Below are 26605 nucleotides of genomic sequence, written 5' to 3' on the forward strand. Positions count from 1 at the left end.
CATTGTGTACAATGAATACTGTTGTGTGTGTTCATGAATTTGTAGTGGTTACATTTTAGAAGTTTTGATCTAAACGGGGTACTGACTTTGGATGATCAGCCATGATCGTATTGAATGGCGGTGCTGGCTCACAGGGCCGAATAGCCTACTCCTGCACCTATTTTCTATGTTTCTAAAAGCATCACCTTGGAGCAGGCTGTGTGCTTGGTATTGATGGAAAATACTATATCTGATTGTTTACTTTTAACTTTTAGTTTGTACTTGCATTGGTATTATGCCACAAAATAAATTGATTAATATAGAATGAGCCAGGGAATCATTTTAGTTGCTATTCTTAATCCCTGAAATTCTTCTGCATTAATAAACCCTTTCATTATAAGCATGCTTTTTCTATAATATGCAAACATAGTTTTTGCTCTCATTTTGTAAAATAGGGGAAAGAAAGGATTTACTCACATTTTCCTTTTATAGGACTAACTTTTGCCATTGTACTCCTACAACTTGAACTCGTATGCTGTGGCACAACTATAAAATGCCTCCTATAGGCAAGTGATTATTTGTGGAACTAATCCATTGCTGTGATGTTAGACTTGGTTCAAAAGTTCTGCAGTCAATAAGATTCTCTAATTGTCAAAAGGAAACGTAATAGAACAGTTTAGATCTGTCTAATTCTAATAGGTTGGTTGTATTAGTAACATCATATTTCCCACGTTGATGATTAGAAGGATGCTAATGGAGGATAATCACGAATGTTATTTCTGCCTTTGAGACTGTATAGGATAAGTATTCTTTCCAAGTCTGCCCACATTTACTACTGGCAAGAATTGAGCTACAAGTATCCTCAGATGCTGGAATCTTAAACAAAACCCAAAGTGCTGGAGGAACTCGGGTCAGACAACATCTGTGGAGAGAATCGATGGATGTTTTAGGTTGTGATCTTTCTTCAGACTGATTAGAGTAGGGGGAGAAAGCTGGAAAAGAGAGATGGGGGTGGGACAAAGCCTGGCAAATGATAGGTGGATGCAGGAGAAGGATGGGGGATATTGGTAAAGGAGCAAAGCAAGTGCCAAGGACTAGAGGTGAAAAGGAGACAATTTGTTTTATCTGATCAGGGGAGAAAAGGAAGTTTGAAATGTAAAGCCAGAGGGGTGGATATAAAGTGATTGGGAGGGGGAATAACATGGAAATGGGAGACTCGGAGATGGGAAATTAGTGTGGGAAGGAGAGAGTAATAGTGGAGGAAATGTGTGCATATGGGGTAGGGGGCTATTACTTGAAATTGGGGAATTGAGCTACCGCAGAAAAAAATCCAAACCAGGAATTTAATAAATGACGATAAACCAGAATTTCTTACTCTGGTAATGTATCTTTACTTCCGAGATTACAGTTACATACTACAACTTCTAATCATTTTAAATTGTGAGGAAAGTGCTGGAACAACATTCCCAAGTCCCTATGCACCTCTGATTGCTGTGCAAGGGCTTGCATTATGATTATCTGCCACTTGTATTGTATTCAAATTTATTGTCATTGTCTCAATTAGAGACAACGAAATGAATTTCCCTTTACAGTCAGTATCATAAAAATAAATAAATAATAAAACATATTAAAAATAAAATAGAATTTAAAAAAAAGCACAAACACAGAAAGTTGGTGAGGAAGGCACCATAGTCCAGCCAGCCTCCCCTCCGATCTTCCCAGATGTTCACCCGTGGTCGGGGCCTTCCGAGCACCCGCAGTCGCCACCCCGGGCGGCCCGATGCTCAGGCCCTCTCGCCGGGCTGATGGAACGCCGACGCCGAACCCCGATGGTGAAAATCCAACTCAGCGGCCCGGACCTCCCAATCAGCCGCCTCCCACCGGAGTCCGCAGCTCCCGAGTCCGCAGCTCCCGAGCCGGGCAGAGTCGCAGGACCCCACGATGTTTGTCAGCCCCGCCCGCGTTGGGAGCTCCGCGAACCACAGCTCCAGGTTGTCGGTGCCGCATCTTTAACAGCATCACGTCACACCTTATCAAAAAACGTATTCAATTGATCTGCCATTTCTTTATTCCCTGCTATCACTTCTCCAGCATCATTTTCCAGCGGTCCTATGTCCACCCTCGTCTCTTTCTTACTCTTTATGTATGCGAAGAAACCTTTGCTATCCTCTCTTGTATTATTGGCTAGCTTAGTTTCATATTTTTTTCCCGGTATGGCCTTTTTAGTTACCTTCTGTGGTTTTTTAAAAGCCTTTAGCTTCCCACTGATCTTTTCAACATTATATGCCTTCTCTTAATTTTATGCTGTCTTTCACTTCCCTTGTCAGCCACAGTCACATCATTTTCTCCTTAGAATCTTTCTTCCTCTTTGCGATGAAAAGATCCTGCGTCTTCTGAATTATTCCCAGAATCTCCTTCCCAACTCCGCAGTCATTCCTGCTAGGGTCCATTTAGAATCAACTTTGGCCAGCTCCTCCCTCATGCATCTGTAGTCACCTTTACTGAGGTGATTACAGAGACATGATTGGAAAGTCCGTCGAATATATCAATTCCTGGGTTTATAGATTGTAGGATCTTGTACCCTATCACTGCCGTAGAAATGGCTCCATGTGTTGTTTAATTAGAAGATGTTATAGAACAGTACAGCACATGAATGAGCCTTTCAGCCCACAATGTTTGCACCAAAAACTAATGCCAAGTTAAACTGATCTGTACATAATCCATATCACTCTATTCCTTGTACTTCCATGTGCCTATGTCAAAGCATCTTAAATGCCGTTATTGCATCTGCTTCTACCAGCACCCCTGGCAGTGTGTTCCAGGCCTTCACCAATGTGTTTTGTTTAAAAAAAATTTTTTTTTTAAATTGCCCTGCACTCTCCATCAAACTTTCCCCCTCTCACCTTATAGCTATGCCCTCTAGTGTTGGACATTTCCACTCTGGAATAAAGGTTCTTATTGTCTACCCTATCTATGGCTATCATAATTTTATACACCTCTATCAAGTCTCTCCTCAACCTCTGATGTTCCAGAGAAAACAATCAATCCAAGTTCACCCAACCTTCTTTTGTAGCTGAAACTCTCTAATCCAGGCATCATTCTGGTAAACCTCCTCTGCACTCTCTAAAGCCTCCACATCATTCTTATAATGGGGCAACCGGAACTGCGCGAAATGTGGCCTAACCAAAGCCGCACAGAGCTGCATTATGACTTTCTGATTCTCATACTCAATGCCGCTAGCAATAAAGGCAAGCACCTTGTGTTGCCACCTTCAGGAGCTATGAACCTGGACACCAACATTCCACTGCACAATGCTGTTAAGGGTCTTGCCATTATCTGTATACTCTCCTCTTGCATTCAATCTCCCAAAGTGTAACACCTCATGCTTGCTTGGATTAAACTCCATCTGTCATTTCACTGTCCATTTATGCAGCTGATCTATATCCCGCTATATCTTCTGACAGTCTTACTCACTGTCTGCAACTCCGCCAATTGCAACTGGTCACAGACCTCCAGCCAGAATATCTTCCTTCCATTGCAACCCCTGTCTACTATGAATAAGTCAGTTCTGAATCCATACTTCCAAGTTACTGTGAATCCCATGCATCTTGATCTTCTGAATCAGCCAACTATGAGGGACCTTATCAAACGTCTTACTAAAATCCATGTATACAATGTCCACCGCCCAACCTTCATCAATCTCCTTTGTCACCTCCTCATAAGATTCAATCAAGTTAGTTAGACACAACCTGCTGCGTACAAAGCTTCACTGGCTATCCCTAATTAGCCCATTCTCTTCCAAATGGGAGTAAACCCTATTTCGAAAAATTCTCTCCAATAGTTTCCTGACCACTGGTGTGAGGCTTACCGGCCTATCGTTCCCTGGGTTCTCTCTACTTCCCTTAAACAAAGGACAAGATTGGCCACACTCCAGTCCTCCAGTCTGGACAGAGAAGGAACAAAGATACTTGTCAAGGCTCCCACATTCTCTCCTGCCTACCTCAATAACCTGGGATAGATCCCGACAAGCCCTGGGGACATGTCATCTTAATGTTCTTCATGAGCCTCAGCTCCAGCTCCTCCTCAATCTCAAACTGCCCCAGCATATTTGTATTCTTGGTAAAAGATGTGAAGTACTCTTAGCAACTCGTCTACATCCTCTGACTCCAAGCATAGGTACCCTCCTATATACTTGAACAGTCCTACCTTCTCCCGGGTCACCCTTTGTTTTAACTATACATTTAGAAAGCCTTGGGATTTTCCTTAATCAAACTCTCTTTTATCCCTTGTAATTGCCCACGAGTTATTTCTTATTTGCTTTATATTCCAAATAAGCCCCATCTGATACCACCTTCTTAAACCCAACATATGCTTCCTTTTTGTTCCTGACCAAGTTTACAACCTCCTTAGTCATCCACCGTTCCCTTGCCTTGCCGTTCTTATCTCTCCTCCTTATTGGAACATACTAATCCTACACTTTAATCCTACACTTTGGCCCAACTTGCCCACACTGTCCTTAAACAATTGTGGACAGCCAATAACTGCTCCCAATCTACCCTCCCTAGCTCCTGCCTAACGACATTCATCCCTTCCCACCCAAACCAATCCCTCCCCAGGTACCTTCCCCTGCCACCACAGGAGATGTAGCACCTGTCCCTATAACTACTCCTTCACATCCATCCGGGAACCCCAGCAGATCTTCCAGGTGAGACAGACATTCGCATGCACCTCTTCTAACCTCATATGCATTTGGCCTTCCCAATGTGGCCTCCTCTACATCGGCGAGACCAAGCATTGACTTAGCGACCATTTTGCCAAACACTTGCGCATGGTCTGCCAATACATGCTGGATCTCCCGTTTGCTAACCATTTTAACTCCGCTTCCCATTCTGCACTGATCTTTCTGTCTCGGGCCCCCTCCATTGTTAGTGTGAGGCCACAGGCAAACTGGAGGAACAACATTTCATATTCCATGGTTAGCTTACAACCTAATGCTTTGAACATTGAATTCTCCAAGCATTTGCCTATCAAAACCCCCTGTTACCTGTATCCACCTATCACTCGCCAGGCTTTGTCCTGCCCGTCCTCTTTTCTAGCTCCCCCCCCACTCCCCATCAGTCTGAACAAGGGTCCCAACTAAAACATCATCTATCCATGTTCTCCAAAAATGCTGCTTGATCTGTTGAATTACTCCAGCACCAACAGTTCGTTGTATATTCAGTTCAGGACTTGCCTGCACAGACAACCAGGAAGTAAATTTGAAATGGCGAGTATGCTGAGTAGATAAAAATCAATCTGCCTTTTAGAAATGTATTGGAAACTTGTTTGATCTCTTTCATTCGATAACCTTCCTGTGCTACAAATATAGCCTGGTTTAAAAAATCCATTTGCTTTTGGTCAATCCAGTAACGTGTTATTTGCTGCTTCTACAACCTTCATTTTCTGATTTTATTGCCTGGTGGCCACTACCTGGATCTTTATGATACACCACTGGTCACAGTAATCCTGCTAGAAATATGTACCATGCAAACAATCAAACAATGTTACAGTTATAACCAAGATAGACACAAAATGCTGGAGTAACTCAGCAGGACAGGCAGCATCGCTAGATAGAAGGAATGGGTGACATTTTGGGTCGATACCCTTCTTCAGACTGAGAGTCAGGGGAGAGAGACACAGGGATAAGGAAGGCTAAGGTGTGAAAATTAGATCAAAAGAGATTTGGTTATAGGAAAATGTAGAATATATCATTGTTAGCTAAAATGTGATAACAAAGCAAACAGATAAAATGTAATCGGGAAACAGTCAGACTGGTTGGAGAACTGGGAAGTGGGAGGGATGGAGAGAGAGGAAAAGCAAGGGTTGCTTGGTTAGAGAAGTCAATATTCATACCACTGGAGCGTAAGCTGCCCAAACAAAATATGAGATGCTGTTCCTCCTGAGGTGCTCTCCATTGCCAGAGTGAGGCCACATGAAAACTGGGATGAACAGCACCTTATATTTTGTTTGAATAGCTTACAACCCAATGGTATGAACATTGAATTCTCCAATTTTAGTTAGCTTCTAAAGAGCCTGTCACACTAGGCAAATTTTAGATGACTGCGGCGACTGTCATAGTCGTAGCATGTCACCGAAAAACTGGCGATTGGACTAATGGGCCTGTCCCACTTAGGCGATATTTTAGGCAACTGCCGGCGACTACAATGGAATTCACCGAAGTCAGCACCAGCAACAACCTACGTCATCCTGGCGACAACCTACGACAGCACCTATGACAGGACAAGACAAGCTACGACAAGCCCACGGTCTACGATTGTCACCGAAAAGTTTTGAATATTTCAAAATCCAGCGGCGACAAGAAAAACGCTACGATTCTGAGGAGACTGCCTATGAGCATACAGGCGACACCCCTGCGACTGTGTGGCTGGCAGTCGCCGAAAAAATCGCCTTAGTGGGACAGGCCCTTAACTCTAACCGCTAACCCACCCCCCTCCCCATACCCTCTTTCTTTCCCCCGTCCCCTGTAGTCCATGGAGTAAACTTGATTGGACGAATGGCCAAATTCTGCTCCTATGTCTTCTGATCATATGCCTCATCATTTCTTCCTCTTCTAATTTCACAATTCACAACTCTTCATTCCTTTTGTCGCACATTTTTATTTGTATCTTTGGCCTTTGATCAACTATCTGCCCTTCAATAAAAAAAACCCTTGCCTGCCTTCACTTGCCTTGCATTGCCACATGCAATGCTTTGTCCTGCCCCTCCACTCTTCGACCTTTTCTTCCTCCTCTCCTACAACCAGGGTTCTGACCCCAACCATCACCATGGATGCTACCTAACCCGCTGGGTTACCCCTGTCTATCTTCGGAGCATCTGCAATTCCTTCCTTCACATCACCGAGGAATGTGAAGAAGGGTCTCGACCGGAAACGCCCTCCATTCCTTCTCTCTAGAGATGCTGCCTGTCTCACTGAGTTACTCCAGCCCTCAGGGACCAGCAAAGATCCTATAGCGGAGCCAGTGACGTTTCGCCGCCGGCAGAGGGCGCGCCCGCTGGAGTCGAGTCCCCGCTTCCCGGCGCGATAGCGGCCGTTGCTGGCTGGCTGGCGGTTGGTCGCTCGCTCGCTTGCTCGCTCGCTCGCTCGGGGATCGCTGGGCCGCAGCAAGGCGCCGCTAACATGGCCTTCAGGTAGGAGCAGCGAGCGGCGCCGCCTCGCCCGGCCGCGGCCTGGTGCGACTAGGAACTTGGGGAGCCTGGGGGAGGGGGAACAGACGAGAGGGGGTAAGAGCCGGCCTGTGGGGGGGGGGGGTGGAGAGAGAGGCGGGTAAAGAGGGACATGGAATAAAGAGTGCTGAGGGGAGGGTGACATAGAGAAGAGAGTGCATGGAAGAGGGTTAGAATGCCCGCTGGAGAGAGGGCGGGGGCGATTACCTGGTGGGTGGGGAGGGGGTAGTGGTGGGTGGGTGAGGAGGGTGGGGAGTGGGAGGGAGGGGGGTGGGGAGGGGGTAGTAGTTGGGGAGGATGTAGTGGTGGGTGAGGGGGGTAGGGAGGGTGTAGTGGGTGAGGGGGTATGTGGAGGGTGAGGGGGGTAGGGAGGGTTGTGGGTGAGGGGGTATGTGGAGGGTGAGGGGGGTAGGGAGGGTGTAGTGGGTGAGGGGGTATGGTGGGTGAGGGGGGTAGGGAGGGTTGTGGGTGAGGGGGTATGTGGAGGGTGAGGGGGGTAGGGAGGGTGTAGTGGGTGAGGGGGTAGGTGGGTGAGGGGGGTAGGGAGGGTTGTGGGTGAGGGGGTATGGTGAGGGGAGGGGGTGTTGTGGGTGAGGGGGTAGTGGTGGGTGAGGGGGGTAGGGAGGGTGTAGTGGGTGAGGGGGTATGTGGTGGGTGAGGGGGGTAGGGAGGGTGTAGTGGGTGAGGGGGTATGTGGAGGGTGAGGGGGGTAGGGAGGGTTGTGGGTGAGGGGGTATGTGGAGGGTGAGGGGGTAGGGAGGGTGTAGTGGGTGAGGGGGTAGTGGTGGGTGAGGGGGCAGAGGACGGGGGAGATTACCTGGTGGGTGGGAGTGAGCCCAAGGGGGAGAGTTCAGGGGAGTGCGGAGACTCCGGGTGGGTAGAGAGAGAGCCTCTGATGGGCAGGGGAATGCAAGGGGAGCAATTATTTTCTAAACTCGCTGAATTTTCTATTGCAGACGGGACTCAGACGAAATAATATCTCCTCTTATTAGGATGCCTGAGCTCAGCAGATCTGCAAGGCGATCCAGCACTGGAGAACAACTTATTGGTATCCTTTTTCTCTGGTGCTGATTCTGATAAAGGACTTCTACACTTAACCATTTTTTTTTTAATCAATGTGCATTGATTGTATTTCTGTACCTTGCTTTTTCTCTGTTCCGAAGATAGACACAAAAAAGTTGGAGTAACTCAGCGAGGCAGGCAGCATCTCTGGAGAGAAGGAATGCGTGACCTTTCGGGTCGAGACCCTTCTTCAGACCCTTCTCTCCAGAGATGCTGCCTGTCCCGCTGAGTTACTCCAGCTTTTTTGTGTCTATCTTCGGTTTAAACCAGCATCTGCAGTTCCTTCATACAAATTTATCTGTTTCATTTTAAATTGACTTGCAAGGATTCTGTTTAAGTTTGATCATGGTGCTTTCGGGAATTATGGATGTGGTTTAGAAGGGGTTATGTGAGCATTGTCATTATCTAGAAATTTAAGGCCAGGACGTTCCAGGAATTTTTAGTTTATAATGTCTGGAAGAAAAGCCATCAAGAAGGAATAAATTATCTAGCCAAGGAAAGGCCCTTGAAGCATCAAATTGACCATCACAGCTGTGGAAGGACGAAACCCACAAAAATACACGTGAGAAAAGATTAGGTGAATTGAGGAGCAGAAATAAAAGTTGCCAAAGTAATTGACATGGGAGAAATGCTGGCATTTCTCCGTGGTATTCTATGATGGCATAGATGCCACTGAGTCCAGGATTTTTCCGCAAAAACTTAATCTCCAACTTTCTCACTATTTGGCACTGTTTGTATTTTAATTAATTTTCTAAGATATATGCACAATTACCCAAGTGGTGGTGAGCATCTTCCTGAATCGCATCAGTTCTTTTGAAGATACTCCCATACTGCTGCTGGTTAAAGACTAGCAGGTTAGGCATAGGAATGATGAAGGAATTGCAGCATGATATGGCAGATGGTAAGATGCTATGACTATTGGGAGAGTCAATTAAAGAAACATAGTGATAAGGTAAAGAGGCAATTCTATCGAACTGTTTAGGAATTTCTTCTCATTTGATGTCTTGTGTTGGTATGTAGTGATATATCAATAGTTGGTGTGTGGTCAGAAGCAGAATCAGGAATGTAGCCAGGGTGTATTTTTTACAGCAGTTTAATTTTTACTCTGGATTATCGCATCTAAGCCTCCATTTCTTTGTATGTAATTCCCCAAGCCGCTAGCTAAACTTAAGTAAGAGCTTCATTAATCTATGACTATTGCAGTTGGTGTTAGACTCCAGAGTTGGTCAAGAATGTTGGTAAGTTTGCAGCCAGAACTAGGGTAGTCGCACTGGCAACTTTGCTATTTAGTACTTCAGTGGTTGCCACTGTTTACCAGCGGCTATGGATGATGAGAAAAGTGAAGCTGATCTATTAGTTTACAGTGAACCAAAAGCTTGTATTGACAATCTGAAACATACAAAGTGAATTATACCTCGAATTTGCTTTATCACGGAGAGATTGACCGCTCGATATCATTGTAGCCTTAGTGTTGTTGCCGGTGGCCTTAAAGGTATCGTGTAGGAAGGAACTGCAAATGCTGATTTAAAATGAAGATAGACATTTTCACAATATCCCAATAAAAGATTCTTATTCCAAGGCATTTGATGTTTTAAATAAAATATATATTTAAAAACAAAGTAAACGTAATATAATTCAGGTGCGGTCTGTTCAAGCCTTGCATAATTATCTTCACTGGTACCATGTGTAGGAAGGAACTGCAGATGCTGGTTTAAACCGAAGATAGATACAAAAAGCTGGAGCAAATCAGCGGGACAGGCAGCATCTCTGGAGAGAAGGAATGGGTGAAGTTTTGCATCGATTCGGGAGAAATAGATCAGCCATGATTGAATGGCGGATGGTCCGAATGGCCTAATTCCGCTCCTATTACTTTTGACCATATGGCCTACAGACTGAAGTCTGAAGAAGGGTCTCGACCCGAAACATCACCCATTCCTTCTCTCTAGAGATGCTGCCTGCCCGCCTTAGGGGTATCCATGTATTTTATTAACCTCAGGAAATCTTTGTTCCCTTTCCCAACAAATAACAACAACTTTGTGTATGTTTTATTTCCCTGGAGCATCGTAACACCATTTCAGACAAAGCAACGTACTTTGTAGACACAAAGAACTCCAGATGCCAAAATCCTACATAGATCACAAAATGCTGATGAAGAATAGTGAAAGGCTTGGATAGAATGGATGTGGAGAGGATGTTTGAATGGTGGAGTAGACTTGATGGGCCGAATGGCCAAATTCTATTCCTATTTCTTATAAGAAGAGTCCCGACCTGAAACGTTGCTTTCTGTGAGTCTGATGAAGGATTCTGACCCGAAAGGTTGCTCATCCATGTTCTCCAGAGTTGCTGCCTGACCCGCTGAGTTACTGCAGCACTTTGTGTTCCAAAGCAGCTTACGTAATTGGTGCCCCATTCATCACCCTCAATGTTCACTCCATCCACCTCTGGCATTCAGTGGTTGCATTGTCTAGGCATCTAAGCTACTCTGATAATGTACCTCAAACTTGCATCCTCAAGTATACAGAGGTTCAGGCATGTAGGATCGCCACCTGCTGAAGGTTCCCCTCGCAAAATGCCCACTAACCAGACATGAAAATGGATCACTCGCTTTTGAATATCACTTGCCATTGGGTCTAATTCCTGAAATTCCCTCTCCAACAGCATTGTGTTGAGTTTCGTCATGCGTAGGGCTGCAATGGACTACTACTGTCTCAAGGGCAAATGGGAATTTTGGTCCTTCCAGAGATATCCACATCCTGAAAAATGTGTACATTGTGGGAGGAGGGGGGGGGGGGGGAGACTCCTTGCTCTTTCCACAGTAAAGTGATGAAGGAAATGGATGTCCATATATATGGTTCTTCTCAAAGTTTTGGGTCATTCCTCACTGTTTTACAGCTAAGTACCTCTGAAGAGACGTGACATACAATTTGCACTTGACATTCTTAAAAAAATAATTCCAGAGAAATTATGAAATTATAAATATTTTCTTTTGAACTTTCTAATTCAACCTTAACACATTCTCCAGAACTGAGGCCAGCTGCTAAAGGAGCTTCTAGTATACACCTGCCAGTAGTTGGCCGTGCTGAAGGTCATATATTTCATGAATTCTGTAAGTATTTATTAAAATAACCTATTCCTTTTAGGGATTTCTATTCCTTTTATGGATTAAGGTTAGTTCCTTCTTTCAGATGGCCAGATACTTGAAATTAAAAGAAAATCAGAAAAGGCAATTTCTGCAGCAAGAAAACAGAACGGCTTCAGATCTGTGAACATTCATCAGGCTGGGTAATGTTATAAGATGCAGAGTTAGATGGAAGGTGTGGGGAGGAAAAAAAGGAAATTGTTGCCATAAAATGGAAGGCAGGTGAGATTAAATTACAAAAGAATGATAGAAAATCAAGGTACGTTAATGGGGACCAATAAAGAAAAGCTAGATTGATCTGGCAGAGAATAACAAAATTAATCCGGAAGTATAAATGGAATAGCAAGATCATTATTAAAAAGAAAATACTATGGATGTTAGAATGGAAACAGAAAATGATTGAAATCTGAAATTTGTGAGCTCAGTATTGAGTATAGAACACTTTATTGATGACTAATACGAAGAATTAAGGGTGTTTAATTGTCATATGTACTGGCAACAGAACAATTAAATTTTGACAGAGGGAACAATGATCTCCAGTTCCTAGAGCTCAATGCTCTTAAGACAGTGGAATTGATTGTAGACTTTAGGAGAGCTCCCCCTTCCCTCACCCCACTCACCATCAACAACACCACAGTCACATCTGTGGAGTCTTTTAAATTCCTGGGAACCACCATCTCCAAGGACCTTAAATGGTGGACTACCATCGACTCCACAGTCAAAAAGGCACAACAGAGGATGTACTTCCTACGGCAGCTGAAGAAGCACAATCTGCCACAGGTAATGATGGTCCAATTCTACACGGCCATCGTAGAGTCTGTTCTCACCTTCTCCATCATGGTCTGGTTTGGCTCAGCCACCAAGCACGACACCTGGAGGCTGCAGCGAATCGTCCGATCAGCAGAGAAGGTTATTGGCTGCAACCTTCCCTCCATTGATGAACTATAGACTGCAAGGGCCAGGAAGCGAGCTGTCAAGATCATCTCTGATCCCTCTCACCCCGGCCACAAATTCCTTGAATCGCTTCTCTCTGGAAGGCGACTCCGGACTGTCAAAGCTGCCACAGCCAGACATAAAAACAGTTTTTATCCACGAGTAGTTGCTCTACTCAACAGCCAAAAATCTGTAGCCTCCCTTTGATCTGGTATTTTGTTGGTTCACATGCTTGATTAATGGTGTTTTATCATTAATGTTTAGTGTTTTATGAGTCATTCGTAACTGTCACTGTCATGTTGTTATTTGTGGGCGGAGCACCAAGGCAAATTCCTTGTATGTGAATACTTGGCCAATAAACTTACTTAGTTACTTAAGCTTCTTTTGAACCTCTGCATTCATGTAGAAAGATGAAAACCAAGTTGTAGTTAGATTGGGTTAGAGAAGTAAGGTGATAGTGGACTGAATCTTTTGAAAGACTCAGTCTCACATATTATACTTAGCTTGCATTGAAATATTTCCTTGTTGCCATATTTTACTCTATAAGTTTAACGCATGTCCATTTGCATGGCCCAGACCTTGTGAAGACTGAATTAACGTTCTTGTTCATTAAATACTTCCATGCACAAATTGTTTTCATATTTTAATCATGTTGAAAAATGAGCCTTTTCAGCAATCTAATTCTGGTCACATCGCTTTTTATGTGAACTCAGTACTGGGTAAACAAATGTCCCATGGTTAACTTTTGGGAAATGAAATGCCATGGCTTTTGAACTTTGCTGCAAACAAATCATGTAGGAACCAATTATAAATGCTTCATTAGCACTGTCCGATACTCAACCAAACTTAGTCTCATAATTAACACTGAAATTAGTTTCTGCTTTATCACCCTATGCTCTTAGATCCACTTCTGTGCTCCCACAATCTCCATCTTTATCTCAATTCGTACTGAAACCATCATCAATGCTTTAATTACCTTTGGACTTTGTTCCAGTGATCTCCCACCCTGAGCACCTAATAAACGTGAACTCATCTATTTCTCTGCTTTCTTGTCACTATTGCCTGTTTACTAATCCCTCCAGTCTGCATCCTAACTTGCACCAATTTGCATTTAGCCTATGAGCCTCCTGACTGAATCAGGATTTAACAAATTTTAATTTTGAATTGTTATCCTTGATTTGGATTTTATACATGTCCACTCCATTTTCAGAAACACAAACTCTGCAGCCCTCTGAGATCTCTGTGTATCTCCCGTTGTAGTATATTTTGCGTTGCTAATTTAATTACTTTGATAGCGATGACGTAAGAAGCCTGGACCCTAGGGTCTACCCGTTAAATATAAAGAAATGTGACAGTGCAATTCTGTGGCCTTCTGTCTTCAAGATAATGTTCTTTGAAATAATTTGCAATATCATTCAAAGGTATTGGACCATGTGATTGATTAGAGTAACCACTTTTAAGTAGAAATTACCTAAATTCGATAATGTTACAGAAATAAAACTCAAACATCATTGTTTAATAATGACATCTGGCATTACTTTACAGATACTGCACAGACCAGAGTTTGTCCCCTTAAAATACATGATCTAGCTGGTACTTCATTGACATTTCAACATTCCGTAACATTAACAACACCAAATGAATCAACGGTAAGTACCAGCCAATTACTCCAATTTTAAAATATTTCTCTGGTTTAAAACAAGGTCAGGAGTAAAAGTGGATGGAAGTGTCATGAGTGTTGATTACTGCATGATTACAAAATAATTCAAAGTTTATTGTATACAATCTTAAGCATAACATTGTTATAATTTACAGTCATTGGATTTAAATTGGCACATTTATTTTTGATAGCGATTATTTTTTAAATTATGAACTCCGTTTCGGAAACACTGGTTTAGTTGTGTAATTGACACCATATTTTTCTGATACACGTTCTCTGGCTGTGGCAGGGTCACATGATGCCACTCATCATTCTTAGCAGTACACTAAACATGAAGCACAGGAAAATATTGTGACATGCATTACAATTTAGAGATTAGTTGTGTAGTAGACGGCAACTTTAAGATGTGGATAATCAACGAATTTATACCAATTTTGTGATTACTTGCAATGAAGTGCACTTAATATCCACCTCGTTAACAATTGATCACAAAGATTTGATCAGAATGAAGCGCAGGGGCCTTCGGCCCCCTCTCCCTACTATCCTACTGGCTAATGTACAGTCCCTTGAAAACAAAGTGGAGGACTTAAGGGCAAGACTGCTTTATCAAAGGGAGCTGAGGGAATGCTCTGTGTTCTGTTTCACAGAGACATGGCTCACCCCCAGCTCCCCAGACTAAGCGGTCCAGCCTGAAGGGTTCTCCATCCACCGCATGGACCGTACCCTGGCATCTGGGAAAGGGAGAGGAGGGGGCATCTGCCTCATGGTCAACTCTGCGTGGTGTTCCAACGTGGCAGCCCTGTCCAACTCCTGCTCTCCACACCTGGAACATCTGGCGGTGAAGTGCCGTCCCTTCTACCTCCCGAGAGAATTCACCTCCGTTATCCTGACCGCGGTCTACATCCCACCCCAGGCAGACGTCCGTCTGGCACTGGAGGAGCTGCACGCCGTGGTCAACAAACACCAGACGTCTTACCCCGAGGCATTTGCCACCATTGCTGGGGACTTCAATAAGGCGAACCTCAAGAAATCACTCCCCAACTTCCACCAACATGTCTCCTGCTGCACCAGAGGACCTAACACCCTCGACCACTGCTACACCACCATCAAGAATGCCTATCGTTCTATCCCTCGCCCTCACTTCGGTAAATCCGACCATACCGCGGTGCTGCTTCTTCCTGCCTACAGGCAGCAATTAAAGAGCGCACCCCCAGAAGTGAGGACAGTACAGAGCTCGTCGGGGGGGGGGGCAGAAGAACAACTCCAGGACTGTTTGGAGTCTGTAGACTGGGCAATGTTCAAGGACTCGGCAATGGACTTGAACAAATATGCCACAGTTGTTACAGACTTCATAAAGAAATGTGTGGAGGACTGCATCCCTACAAAAACCTTCCGAGTGTTTCCCAATCAGAAACCTTGGATGAACTTTGAGATCCGCACTCTCCTGAAGTCCAGACACAGGGCATTCACCTCCAATGATACAGTGGCTTACATGAATACCAGGTACGACCTTGGTAAGGCCATCAAAAAGGCCAAAAGGGACTTCTGCTCCAAACTGGAGGACAAGACAGATGTTCGGCAGCTGTGACGCGGCCTGAATGCAATCACCTCGTACAAGGCAAAACCAGGAGGCAGCTCGAATGTCGGTGTAACATCACTCCCTGACGAGCTCAATGCGTTTTACGCACGCTTTGACAGGGAGAATACTGATGTGCCTTCCCGATCCCCCATTCGCTGTGATGGCATTTCAGTCTCAGTCACAGAGGCCGATGTCAGGAAATCCTTCAGAGGGGTGAACCCCCGAAAAGCACCTGGTCCTGATGGTATACCCGGTCGTGTTCTAAAAACCTGTGCGGACCAACTGGCGGGAGTTTTTACGGACATTTTCAACCTCTCACTTCTGAGTTCTGAGGTCCCCACCTGCTTTAAAAGGGCATCAATTATACCGGTGCCCAAGAAGAGTAAGGTGACGTGACTCAATGACTATCGACCAGTGGCACTAACGCTGGTGGTGATGAAGTGCTTTGAGAGGTTGATCATGGAGCAAATCAACTCCTACCTCGACAAAAACCTGGACCCACTGCAGTTCGCGTACCGCCACAACAGATCAACGGTGGATGCGATCTCGCTGGCCCTCCACTCCGCACTGGACCACTTGGACAACAAAAACTCATATGTCAGGCTGTTATTCATTGATTACAGCTCGGCATTTAACACAATCATCCCCTCCAAACTGGTTACCAAACTCGCAGAACTGGGTCTCTGCGCATCCCTCTGCAATTGGATCCTCGACTTCCTCATCCACAGACCACAGTCTGTTCGTATTGGTGGAAATGTGTCAGCCTCGATAACAATCAGCACGGGAGCACCTCAAGGCTGCGTGCTCAGTCCCCTGCTGTACTCACTCTATACCCATGACTGCGTAGCGAACCACAGTGCGAACTCCATCATCACGTTCGCTGACGACACCACTATTGTGGGGCGTATCACTGATGGGGATGAGTCAGAATACAGAAGAGAGATCGAGCAACTGTCCATATGGTGCCAGCGCAATAACCTAGCCCTCAACACCAGCAAAACCAAGGAACTGATTGTGGACTTTGGAAGGAGTAGGAGGGGGGCCCACAGCCCCATTTATATCAGCGGGTCGATGGTTGAAAGGGTCAAGAACTTCAAATTCCTGGGCGTGCACATCTCTGAAGATCTTTCCTTGTCCGAGAACACTAACGCAATTATCAAAAAAGCTCATCAGCGCCTCTACTTCCTGAGAAGATTACGGAGAGTCGGATTGTCAAGGAAGACTCTCTCTAACGTCTACAGGTGCACAGTCGAGAGCATACTGACCGGTTGCATCGTGGCTTGGTTCGGCAATTTGAGCGCCCTGGAGAGGAAAAGACTACAAAAAGTAGTAAACACTGCCCAGTCCATCATCGGCTCTGACCTTCCTTCCATCGAGCGGATTTATCGTAGTCGCTGCCTCAAAAAGGCTGGCAGTATCATCAAAGACCCACACCATCCTGGCCACACACTCATCTCCCTGCTACCTTCAGGTAGAAGGTACAGGAGCCTGAAGACTGCAACAACCAGGTTCAGGAATAGCTACTTCCCCTCAGCCATCAGGCTATTAAACCTGGCTCGGACAAAACTCTGATTATTAGCAACCACTTTCTGTTATTTGCACTACCAGTTTATTTATTCATGTGTGTATATATTTATATCATGGTATATGGACACATTTATCTGTTTTGTAGTAAATGCCTACTATTTTCTGTGTGCTTAAGCAAAGCAAGAATTTCATTGTCCTATACAGGGACACATGACAATAAACTCACTTGAACTTGAACTTGAACTTGACTACTTTTAGAGAGACTTGGAGTTAGAGACTCGTAAGCGCAGAACAGGTCATTTAGCCCACCATGTCCATGTTGACTATCAAGCACCCACCTGTACCAATACCATTTACCAGCATTTGGACTTTAGCCCTGGTAATTCAATTGCTTATCTGATATTTAATTTGTGTGTGAGCCTCTGCTTTCACCCGTCGTCTATCAATCAATCAATCAACCTTTATTGTCATCTTGCAAGCAACAGTTGTACAGTGCAAAATGAAAAGACGTTTCCCAGGGAATAGTCTAGCATCTGTTTCAATGTGCTAGCACAATTTATATTTATATATGACATGAGAGGACATTTTGGCCCTTTGATCCTATGCCAACAGAAAGAACAGTCCTATTCCTGACAACTATTCCCTGTGATTTAATCTCACACAATCTCATTAACTCCCTCAGATTCAACCTTTTGCCTTACACACTAGGAGCTGTTAAAGTGGCCACTGAACCTTTTAAGTAACTAGTCTTTGGGATGTGGAAGGAAATCCGAGCAGGCTCTTATACAATCAGCATCCTTACCTCCATAAGTAACGCAGAGTGCATCCCAATCAGCACTGGTGATGCTGTGATACTTTCTCATTGATTTTGATTCATCTATTACTTCTTATCTCTCACTGAGGGCTCACAGTTTAAAGTTGATGGTTCATTGTTTATTATACAGAAGAATGATTGCTTTTTAACATTGCTTTCTGCTTAATTAAATCTTTTTAAAATTTTGTCCACAGCACCAAATTTCATTTGAATTAGATGAGATTGAAGGAGACGAATTCACTTCACAGGGGATTATCTTGAAGTCATTTGCTTCACCTGCAAGTTTCACTGAGGACTTAACGCTTAGTGCTGCCCTATTGAATGTGGATGATCCAGGAGTAACTGGTGAGCAGTGGGCTTGATCATAAAGTTGTGGTAACTTTGATAAAAGTCTGAATATATTTTAGCAACAACAGTATAATTTTTCGAAGATATTCTGCCATATTGGAGTAAAACTCATAATTTTAATATTTTTCTGTTGACAGCATCAGCCCGCCTGTTCCCGGAGTTTTTGAATTCTTTCCTGAGTCATTTATCTAGTCCTATCTTTGATCTCATTGAATCTTATGAAGATACTTGTAATGAACAGGTAAGAAACGTAAAACCTAGATTCTGCAATTTGCTTTCTGCAGTAACAATGTTCCATATTCTAATATAGAGAAACCTTCATATCTTCCTGACCCATTTCAATACAGGCGACACCTGCGTTATAGCCATTCGTGATACGGAAATTTGCCCTTACAGGATTCACAAATTACTATCCAAAAACCTAAAACATAGAATAAAATTTGGTCTTGTAGAATTTTGTAGGAAAAATTTATAACAATGAATAAAATTAAACAAACATTTTTTTTGTAGTTCTCATTTCTTGACACATGCATAGATTAATTGCTGGTTAACATAATAGTCCTTGTTTGTCTTGGATACAAGAGACTAGGTTGGGACCAGTCCTGTTTCAGAACAGTACATGTGGCAGTTGATCAAGGTGTCAATTGGAATGCTGAATGACATTCCCGTGGAGAATGACATGGATGATGTGATTAAAGTTGCTTTATTGATTGAGGGAAGAACAAAATATTGCGGGTTGCAAGTTAGTCTTATGTAGGCCAGGATATGTTTGAGGAATAACAACCATTTTCTGCTAAGGCATATCAAAATGGTGTGGAGCATCAATGCAAGAGGGACTCTGCAGGAGGGAACTATAGAGATAGATGAGTTCAGCTGTTATCATAGTTTTGCAGCAGAGATCATAGGAACATAGAAACATTGCAAAATAGGTGCAGCAGTAGGCCATGATCATGGCTGATCATCTAAAGTCAGTACCTTGTTCCTTATTTTTTCCCATATCCCTTGGTTCCATTAGCCCAAAGAGCTAAATCTAACTCTCTTGAAAACATCCAGTGAATTGGCCTCCACTGCCAACTCCCAACTCTCTGGGTGAAGAAGTTTTTCCTCATCTCAGGTCTAAATGACCTACCCCTTATTCTTAAACTCTGACCCCTGGTTCTGGACCCAACATCGGGAACATTTTTCCTGCATCTAGCCTGTCCATTCCTTTAAGAATTTTATGTTTCTACAAGATCCCCTCTTATCCTTCTAAATTCCAGTAAATACAAGCCCAGTCGACCCATTCTTTCATCATATGTATTTACATCATTGTGTTTTTGATTTTCTGTTTTTGGATTGAATTCTGTTTTTAATTTGTGTCTCTGTGATGTCTATATTACTTGTTATATTCCGATTATATGTTATTCCGATTACTATGTAAGGTGTCCTTGAGATGTCTGAAAGGCGCCCATTAAATAAAATTTATTATTATTATTATTATATGTCAGTCCCGCCATCCCGGGAATTAACCTGGTGAACCTACGCTGCACTCCCTCAAATAGCAATAATGTCCTTTCTCAAATTAGGAGACCAAAATTGCACACAATACTCCAGCTGCATCTCATCAGGGCCCTGTACACCTAAACTCGAATCCTCTCGCTATAAACTCACATCATCTCAACATGCCAATAGTTTTCTTCACTGCCTGCTGTACCTGCATGCTTACTTTCAGTGACAAGCACACCCAGGTCTCGTTGCACCTCCCATTTTCCTAATCTGACAGCATTCAGATAATAATCTGCCTTCCAGTTCTTGCCACCAAAATGGATAACCTACATTTATCCATATTATACTGCATCTGCCACTCACCCAAGTCACCCTGCAGCCTCATCGCAGCTCACACTGCCACTCAGCCTTGTGTCATCCGCAAACTTGGAGATGTCACATTTAATTCCCTCGTCTAATTTGCTAATATATATTGTAAATAACTGGGGTGCTAGCACCGAGCCTTGCAGCACCCCGCTAGTCACTGCCTGCCATTCTGAAAAGGACCCGTTAATTCCTTCTCTTTGCTTCCTATCTGCCAACCAGTTCTCTATCAATGTAAATTCAATTCAATTCAATTCAATTCAACTTTAATGTCATTGCACAAATACTGAGTATGGGTACAACGAAATGCAGTTTTGCGTCAGTCCGTAGTAGTGCAATATAGAAATTTAAAAAAAAAGAGGATACAGAATAATAAAAAATACAGAATAATTAAACAATGGGGACGGAGGGACCGGAGGAATCTATCGGCGGGACACCGAGTTCAGCAATGCGACGGTATGATTGTAGAAGCTGTTCCTCATCCTACTGGTACGAGACCTGAGGCTCCTGTACCGCCTCCCTGATGGGAGGAGGGCAAACAGTCCATGGTTGGGGTGGGAGGGGTCTTTAATGATCTTCCCAGCTCGTTTCAGACACCGTTTTCGGTGGAGGGCATCCATGGCAGGGAGCGGGGCACCGATGATGTGCTGCGCGGTTTTCACCACCCGTTGTAGTGCCTTCCTGTCCGCAACAGTGCAGCTGCTGTACCATACCGTGAAGCAGGCAGTCAGGATGCTCTCGATGGTACACCTGTAGAAGTTGGTCAGGATCTGGGGGGACAGGTGGGCTTTCTTGAGCCTCCTCAGGAGGTAAAGGCGCTGCTGTGCCTTTTTGATCAGCTTGGAGGTGTTGAGGGACCAGGACTAATCCTCCGAGATGTGTACCCCGAGGAATTTGTAGCTGGAGACGCGCTCCACCTCAGTCCCGTTTATGTGGATGGGGGTATGTCTGCCCTCTCTGACCTTCCTGAAGTCGACAATAAGTTCCTTCGTCTTCTTGGAGTTGAGGACGAGGTTATTATTGGCACACCAGGTTGTCAGGTGCTGGACCTCCTCTCGGCAGGCTGACTCATCGTTGTCACTGATCAGTCCTACCACCGTGGTGTCGTCAGCAAACTTAATGATGGCGTTGGATCCGTACTTAGGGATGCAGTCGTGGGTGAAGAGGGAGTAGAGGAGAGGGCTGAGCACACAGCCCTGTGGCACGCCGGTGTTCAGTGTTATAGTGGTGGAGGTGAGGTTGTTGACCCTAACAGACTGTGGTCTGTTGGTGAGGAAATCCAGTGTCCAGTTGCAGAGGGAGGTGGAGATGCCAAGCCCGCTGAGTTTGGTGATCAAGCTGGCGGGGATGACAGTGTTGAAAGCGGAGCTGAAATCAATGAACAGCAACCTGATGTAGGAGTTGTTGTTGTCCAGGTGGGTCAGGGCAGAGTGTAGGGCCGCCGATATGGCGTCCTCTGTAGACCTGTTGGCCCGGTAGGCAAACTGATGGGGGTCCAGTGTGGGGGGGAGGCTGGCTTTGAGGTGAGCCAAGATCAGCCGCTCAAAGCACTTAGCAATGACAGGGGTGAGTGCCACTGGGCGGAAATCGTTGAGGCTCCCTGTGGCTGACTGTTTGGGACACTGGCACGATGGTTGATGTCTTGAGGCAAGTGGGGACAACACCCTGGGCCAGTGAGTGATTGAAAATGTCGGTAAAGACTTGGGATAGTTGTCCAGCACATGCCCTAAGCACCCGGCCAGGGATGCCATCGGGGCCGGCAGCTTTGCGCTCATTCACCTTGCTCAGTGCATCTTGTACAGCAGAGGTGGATAGACTGAGGGGTTGTTCATTTGGGGGTGGAGCAACTTTGATGGCTGGGGTTTTGTTATCTCGGTCAAAGCGAGCATAGAAATGGTTTAGCTCGTCAGGAAGGGTGGCGTTGTCTGGGGGAGGGGTGTTAACTTTCTGGTAATCGGCAAGGGATTTGATTCCTTGCCACATGCGCCTGGGGTCAGAGTTGTTATGGAAGTGCTCCTCAATCCGCCGTTTGTGATTGAGTTTGGCATTCCTAATTCCCATTTTCAGATTGGCCCTGGATGAGCTGTATCCCTCAGCGTCGCCAGATCTGAAAGCGGCATCGCGAGCCTTCAGTAGGAGTCTGACCTCCCTGCTCATCCACGGCTTCTGGTTAGGGAAGGTATTTATTTCTTTGTGGGTAGTGACATTATCGGTGCAGAATTTTATATAGTCCATAACTGTTGAGGTGTATGAGTTGATGTCCACTTGTGAATTGAAGGTGGACTGGGTAGCAAACAGACTCCAGTCTGTCTGCTGAAACTGCTGCTGTAAAACAGAGACAGCCCCCTCAGGCCAGACCTTCACTGTCCTCGTGGTAGGTTTCACACGTCTGATCAGAGGTGTGTATTTGGGGAGCAGGAACAGAGAGAGGTGGTCAGACTGACCAAGGTGGGGGAGGGGGAGGGCTTTGTAGGCTTCAGTAATATTAGTGTAAACTAAGTCCAGAATATTGTTTCCTCTGGTTGGGCAGGAAACATGCTGATGGAACCTGGGGAGTACAGTTTTAAGGTCGGAGTGGTTGAAATCACCCGCAACAATAAATGCCCCCTCTGGGTGAGCAGATAGATGTTTGCTGATAGCAGCTTGCAGCTCTTCCATTGCTAGCCTGGCATTAGCGTCCGGGGGTACATAGACTGCGGTGATAACAGTCGATGAGAATTCTCTTGGCAAATAGAAGGGCCTGCACTTTAACATCAGGTATTCCAGGTCAGCAGAGCAGTGACTACCAATCCTAACGACGTCCGTACACCATGAGTTGTTCACATAGATGCACAGTCCGCCGCCCTTGGTCTTACCGGAGTCCTCCGCTGTTCTGTCGGCCCTGAAGACAGTGCGCCCCTCCAGCTCGATGGCGTTGTCCGGGATGTTGCCGTTGAGCCATGTTTCAGTAAAGACCATGGCGTTGCAGTCAGCGATCCGTCTGTGTGTGGTGATCCGCAGCCTTAGTTCATCGATTTTACTCACCAGGGACCGGACATTCGCGAGGAAAATGCTGGGCAGAGCTGGCTGGTGAGGATTTAATTTCAGCCTAGCTCGATGTCCTCCCCGCTTCCCACGTCTTTGTTTGCGGTCCCTGCGCCGCCTCCGGGCACTTCCTGTCGGGGAAGCTGACCCGCTAGACCACGGTGTCTTGGCGATCTCCGGCGGCAGTTGAAAGTCGCTTCTGGGGCTCGTTACGCAGAGACGGCCGAGCTCTAATAGCTCCTCCAATAGCTCCCCACCCCCAATACCATTTGCTCTAATTTTTCAACTGATCTCTTGTGCGGGACCTTGTCAAAAGCTTTTTGAAAGTCCAGATTCACCATATCCACTGGCTCTCCCTTATCCATTCTACTAGTTACATCCTCAAAAAATTCCAGAAGATTAATCAAGCATGATTTCCCGTTCATAAATCCATGCTGACTTTGGCCGATCCTGTCACTGCCTTCCAAATGCGCTGCTACAACATCTTTAACAATCGACTAAAGTATCTTCCCCACTACTGATGTAAGGCTAACTGGTCCGTAATTCCATGTTTTCTCTCTCCTTTCTTAAAAAAGTGGGGTTACATTGGTTACCAGTCCACAGAGTCGAGAGAACATTGGAAAATGATCACCAATGCATCTACATTTTTTGGGCCACCTCCTTGAGTACTCTGGGATGCTGACCATTAGGCCCTGGAGATTTATCTGCCTTCAGTCTCAATAGTTTACCAAACACCATTTCCGCACTAATGTGGATTCCCTTCAGTTCCTCCCTCCCACTAGATCCTCGGTCCCCTAGTATTTCTGGGAGATTGTCTGAGTTTTCCTTTGTGAAGACAGAACCAAAGTACTCGTTTAACTGTTCTGCCATTTCTTTTTTTCCCATTATAAATTCACCTGTCTCTGATTGTAAGGGACCTACATTTGTCTTCACTAACCTTTGCCTTTTTACGTATCTAAAGAAGCTTTTAGAGTCAGTTTTTATGTTCCCCGCAAGCTTTCTTTCATGCTCTTTTTTCCCCCGTCTTAATTAACCCCTTTGTCCTCCTCTGTTGAGTTCTAAATTTCTCCCAGTCCTCCAATTTGCTGCTTCCTCTGGCCAATTTATATGCCTCTTCCTTGGATTTAACACTATCCTTGATTTCCCTTGTTTGGTCTATCTTGGCCAAATCCCGTCTCATACCTTCAAAGTCCCCTTTCTTTAAGTTCAGGACCCTACTCTCTGAATTAACCGCGTCACTTTCCATCCTAATGCAGAATTCCACCATATTATGGTCACTGTTGTCCAAGGGGCTTTGCACAACAAGATCGATAACTAATCCTTCCTCATTACACAACACCCTGTGTAGGATAGCCTGTCCTCTAGTCGGCTCTTCTACATTTTGGTTTAAAAAACCATTCCGTATACATTCCAGGAAACCCTCCTCCTCGGCGCTGCTACCAATTTGGTTGGCCCAGTCTATATATAGATTAAAGTAGGTGTCGGCAACATTTTCTGCCAAGGGACCAAGACACATGTCTGTGAGCGGATGGTGGGCCACGTCTATCACGTGTACACATGTATCCCGCCCCGGATGGCAGACATCAAATCACGTGTTCACATAGATTCCACCCCTTCGAGGATGCCACCCAGAGCACTGGGCTCAAATATCATACTCAATCGTCCCCGGCCTACTGATAACCCCAATCCCGACAGTGAAGCCCAGACACAGAAGGTGCGTGGATGTGCTGGTGGCTTTGCGCAGGATGCGGTACAGCCAGAGCTCGGCACTTGGCTATTGCGACCGCCAGCGCAGGCCTCTTTGCGTCACCGTGCCTGCGCCCAGGAGGAGGAACCCGGCCTCACGCAGGGCAATGGCCAGCACATTTTCAGTGTTTCACTTGACCCTCGATCCGAAAATCACCTTCCAGGCACCGGAGATGACGGAAGTCTGAGGGCCGGAAGATTGAGGGGAAAAAAATGCCTGGATGCCGGATGATTTCGTGTTATGAGCCGGATTCGGCCCATGGGCCCTAGGTTGCCAACACCTGGATTAAAGTCACCCATGATAACTGCTGTACCTTTGCTACACGCATCCCTAATTTTCTGCTTAATTTTATCCCCAACCTCCCTCATGGGCGCAGATTAGATTGAGTTGCTTCGAACAAGGAACTATGTTTTAAGTAATTATTACCTAGGAATGAAGAGATCTAGGAGTTATGAGAAACTGCAGATGCTGGAGCAAAACAAATTACTGGAGGATCTCAGTGGGTCAGGTATCGATGAAAGGTCTTGACCCCAAAAGTCAACTGTCCATTTCCCTCCACAGGTGCTGCCTGACCCACTGAATCGTCCAATGTTTTTTTTTGCTTTTGGATCTATGAGTAACTTGACTCTGGGGTGCATTGAGCCCTGCCAAACCCACTGGTAAAATGGGCTAGAGAAGTAGCAAATAAATCTATTGCTTGCAGACTGCCAGATCAGAGTAATCAGTTCCAGATTCAACACAATAGTCATGACAAACACAATATTGATACCACTGCCTGGGAATGAGACACAGCATATTCTGGAATGAGAGTGCAATAAAGAAGGGCTGCTTTTCCCTGAGAACAAATGTGGTCATCAGGATACAGGTAGTGATGCACTGATGCATGTTGCAAAATTGTCCCTGCAACTACTGCACTCACACTCACTCCTCAGATGCTGCTTGTTCTGCATAGGATCTCCAGCAATTTGTTGCTGTTACTTAAGTAAAGGATGTTTTAGATGTTTTGTTCATTGCCCAACCTCAAAGCAGAAGAAATGTCCAGTTCAGATATACCATATTTACCTATAATGAGGACGCTATTTTTAACCTGAAAATAAGGCCTGCAAATTGACCTGCGTCTTGGAGGCCGAAGGTTAGATTGTTAGCCAAGACAGATAGACTATAGTACAGCGGCTGTAAAAGGACAGCACCGCTGGGGGGTGGGGGGCAGAATTCCTTCCACAGTGTGTGGGGAGCCTGGCCCGGGTCAGCACGGTTGGGCCACTAGGGGTAAAGTTGCTGGGGAGGGCAGGAGCGTTGAGAAGGAGGGGGTCGAGGATCATGCCAGCAACTCACTCAGTAGCTCAGGTGGCTGCGAGCGGCCGCCGGGACCGGACCGCGGAACTGCAGCTAAACCCGGGGCTCGCAGGCGACCTGGGAACAGCAGCTAGACCCGGGGTTCACAGAAGCGACCTGGGAGCTGCAGCTAGTCCCGGGGATCGCAGGTGACCTCGGCGCCACAGCCAGTCCCGGGACAAGCTACGTGGGAACTGCGGCTAGTCCCAGGGCTCGCAGGTGACCTCGGCGCTACAGCTGGTCCTGGGGATGCGAGGTATCTGGGAACTGCAGCCAGTCCTGGGGCATGCAGGCGATCTGGAAACTGCAGAAAACTGATTGAAAAACACGTGAAAACTATGCATTATTAGTATGTACTATTACTAATTTATGTATTATTACTAATT

The 26605-nt window shown here is 45.3% G+C and overlaps 1 protein-coding gene across 1 annotated transcript in view; it reads left to right on the forward strand.

The window, feature by feature from the left end:
* The first annotated feature begins 7040 nt into the window (after positions 1-7040).
* Positions 7041-26605, forward strand: part of nup107 (nucleoporin 107) — a 46119-nt gene continuing 26554 nt past the window's right edge. Inside the window, exons 1-6 of the mRNA XM_033038279.1 lie at positions 7041-7167; positions 8160-8251; positions 11288-11371; positions 13883-13986; positions 18112-18262; positions 18403-18506. Coding sequence (XP_032894170.1) covers positions 7157-7167; positions 8160-8251; positions 11288-11371; positions 13883-13986; positions 18112-18262; positions 18403-18506 — 546 coding nt within the window. The 5' untranslated portion in view covers positions 7041-7156. The remainder of the gene's footprint in view (positions 7168-8159; positions 8252-11287; positions 11372-13882; positions 13987-18111; positions 18263-18402; positions 18507-26605) is intronic.

The sequence above is a fragment of the Amblyraja radiata genome, chromosome 19, assembly GCF_010909765.2.
Source record: "Amblyraja radiata isolate CabotCenter1 chromosome 19, sAmbRad1.1.pri, whole genome shotgun sequence".
Classification (NCBI taxonomy): Eukaryota; Metazoa; Chordata; class Chondrichthyes; order Rajiformes; family Rajidae; genus Amblyraja; species Amblyraja radiata.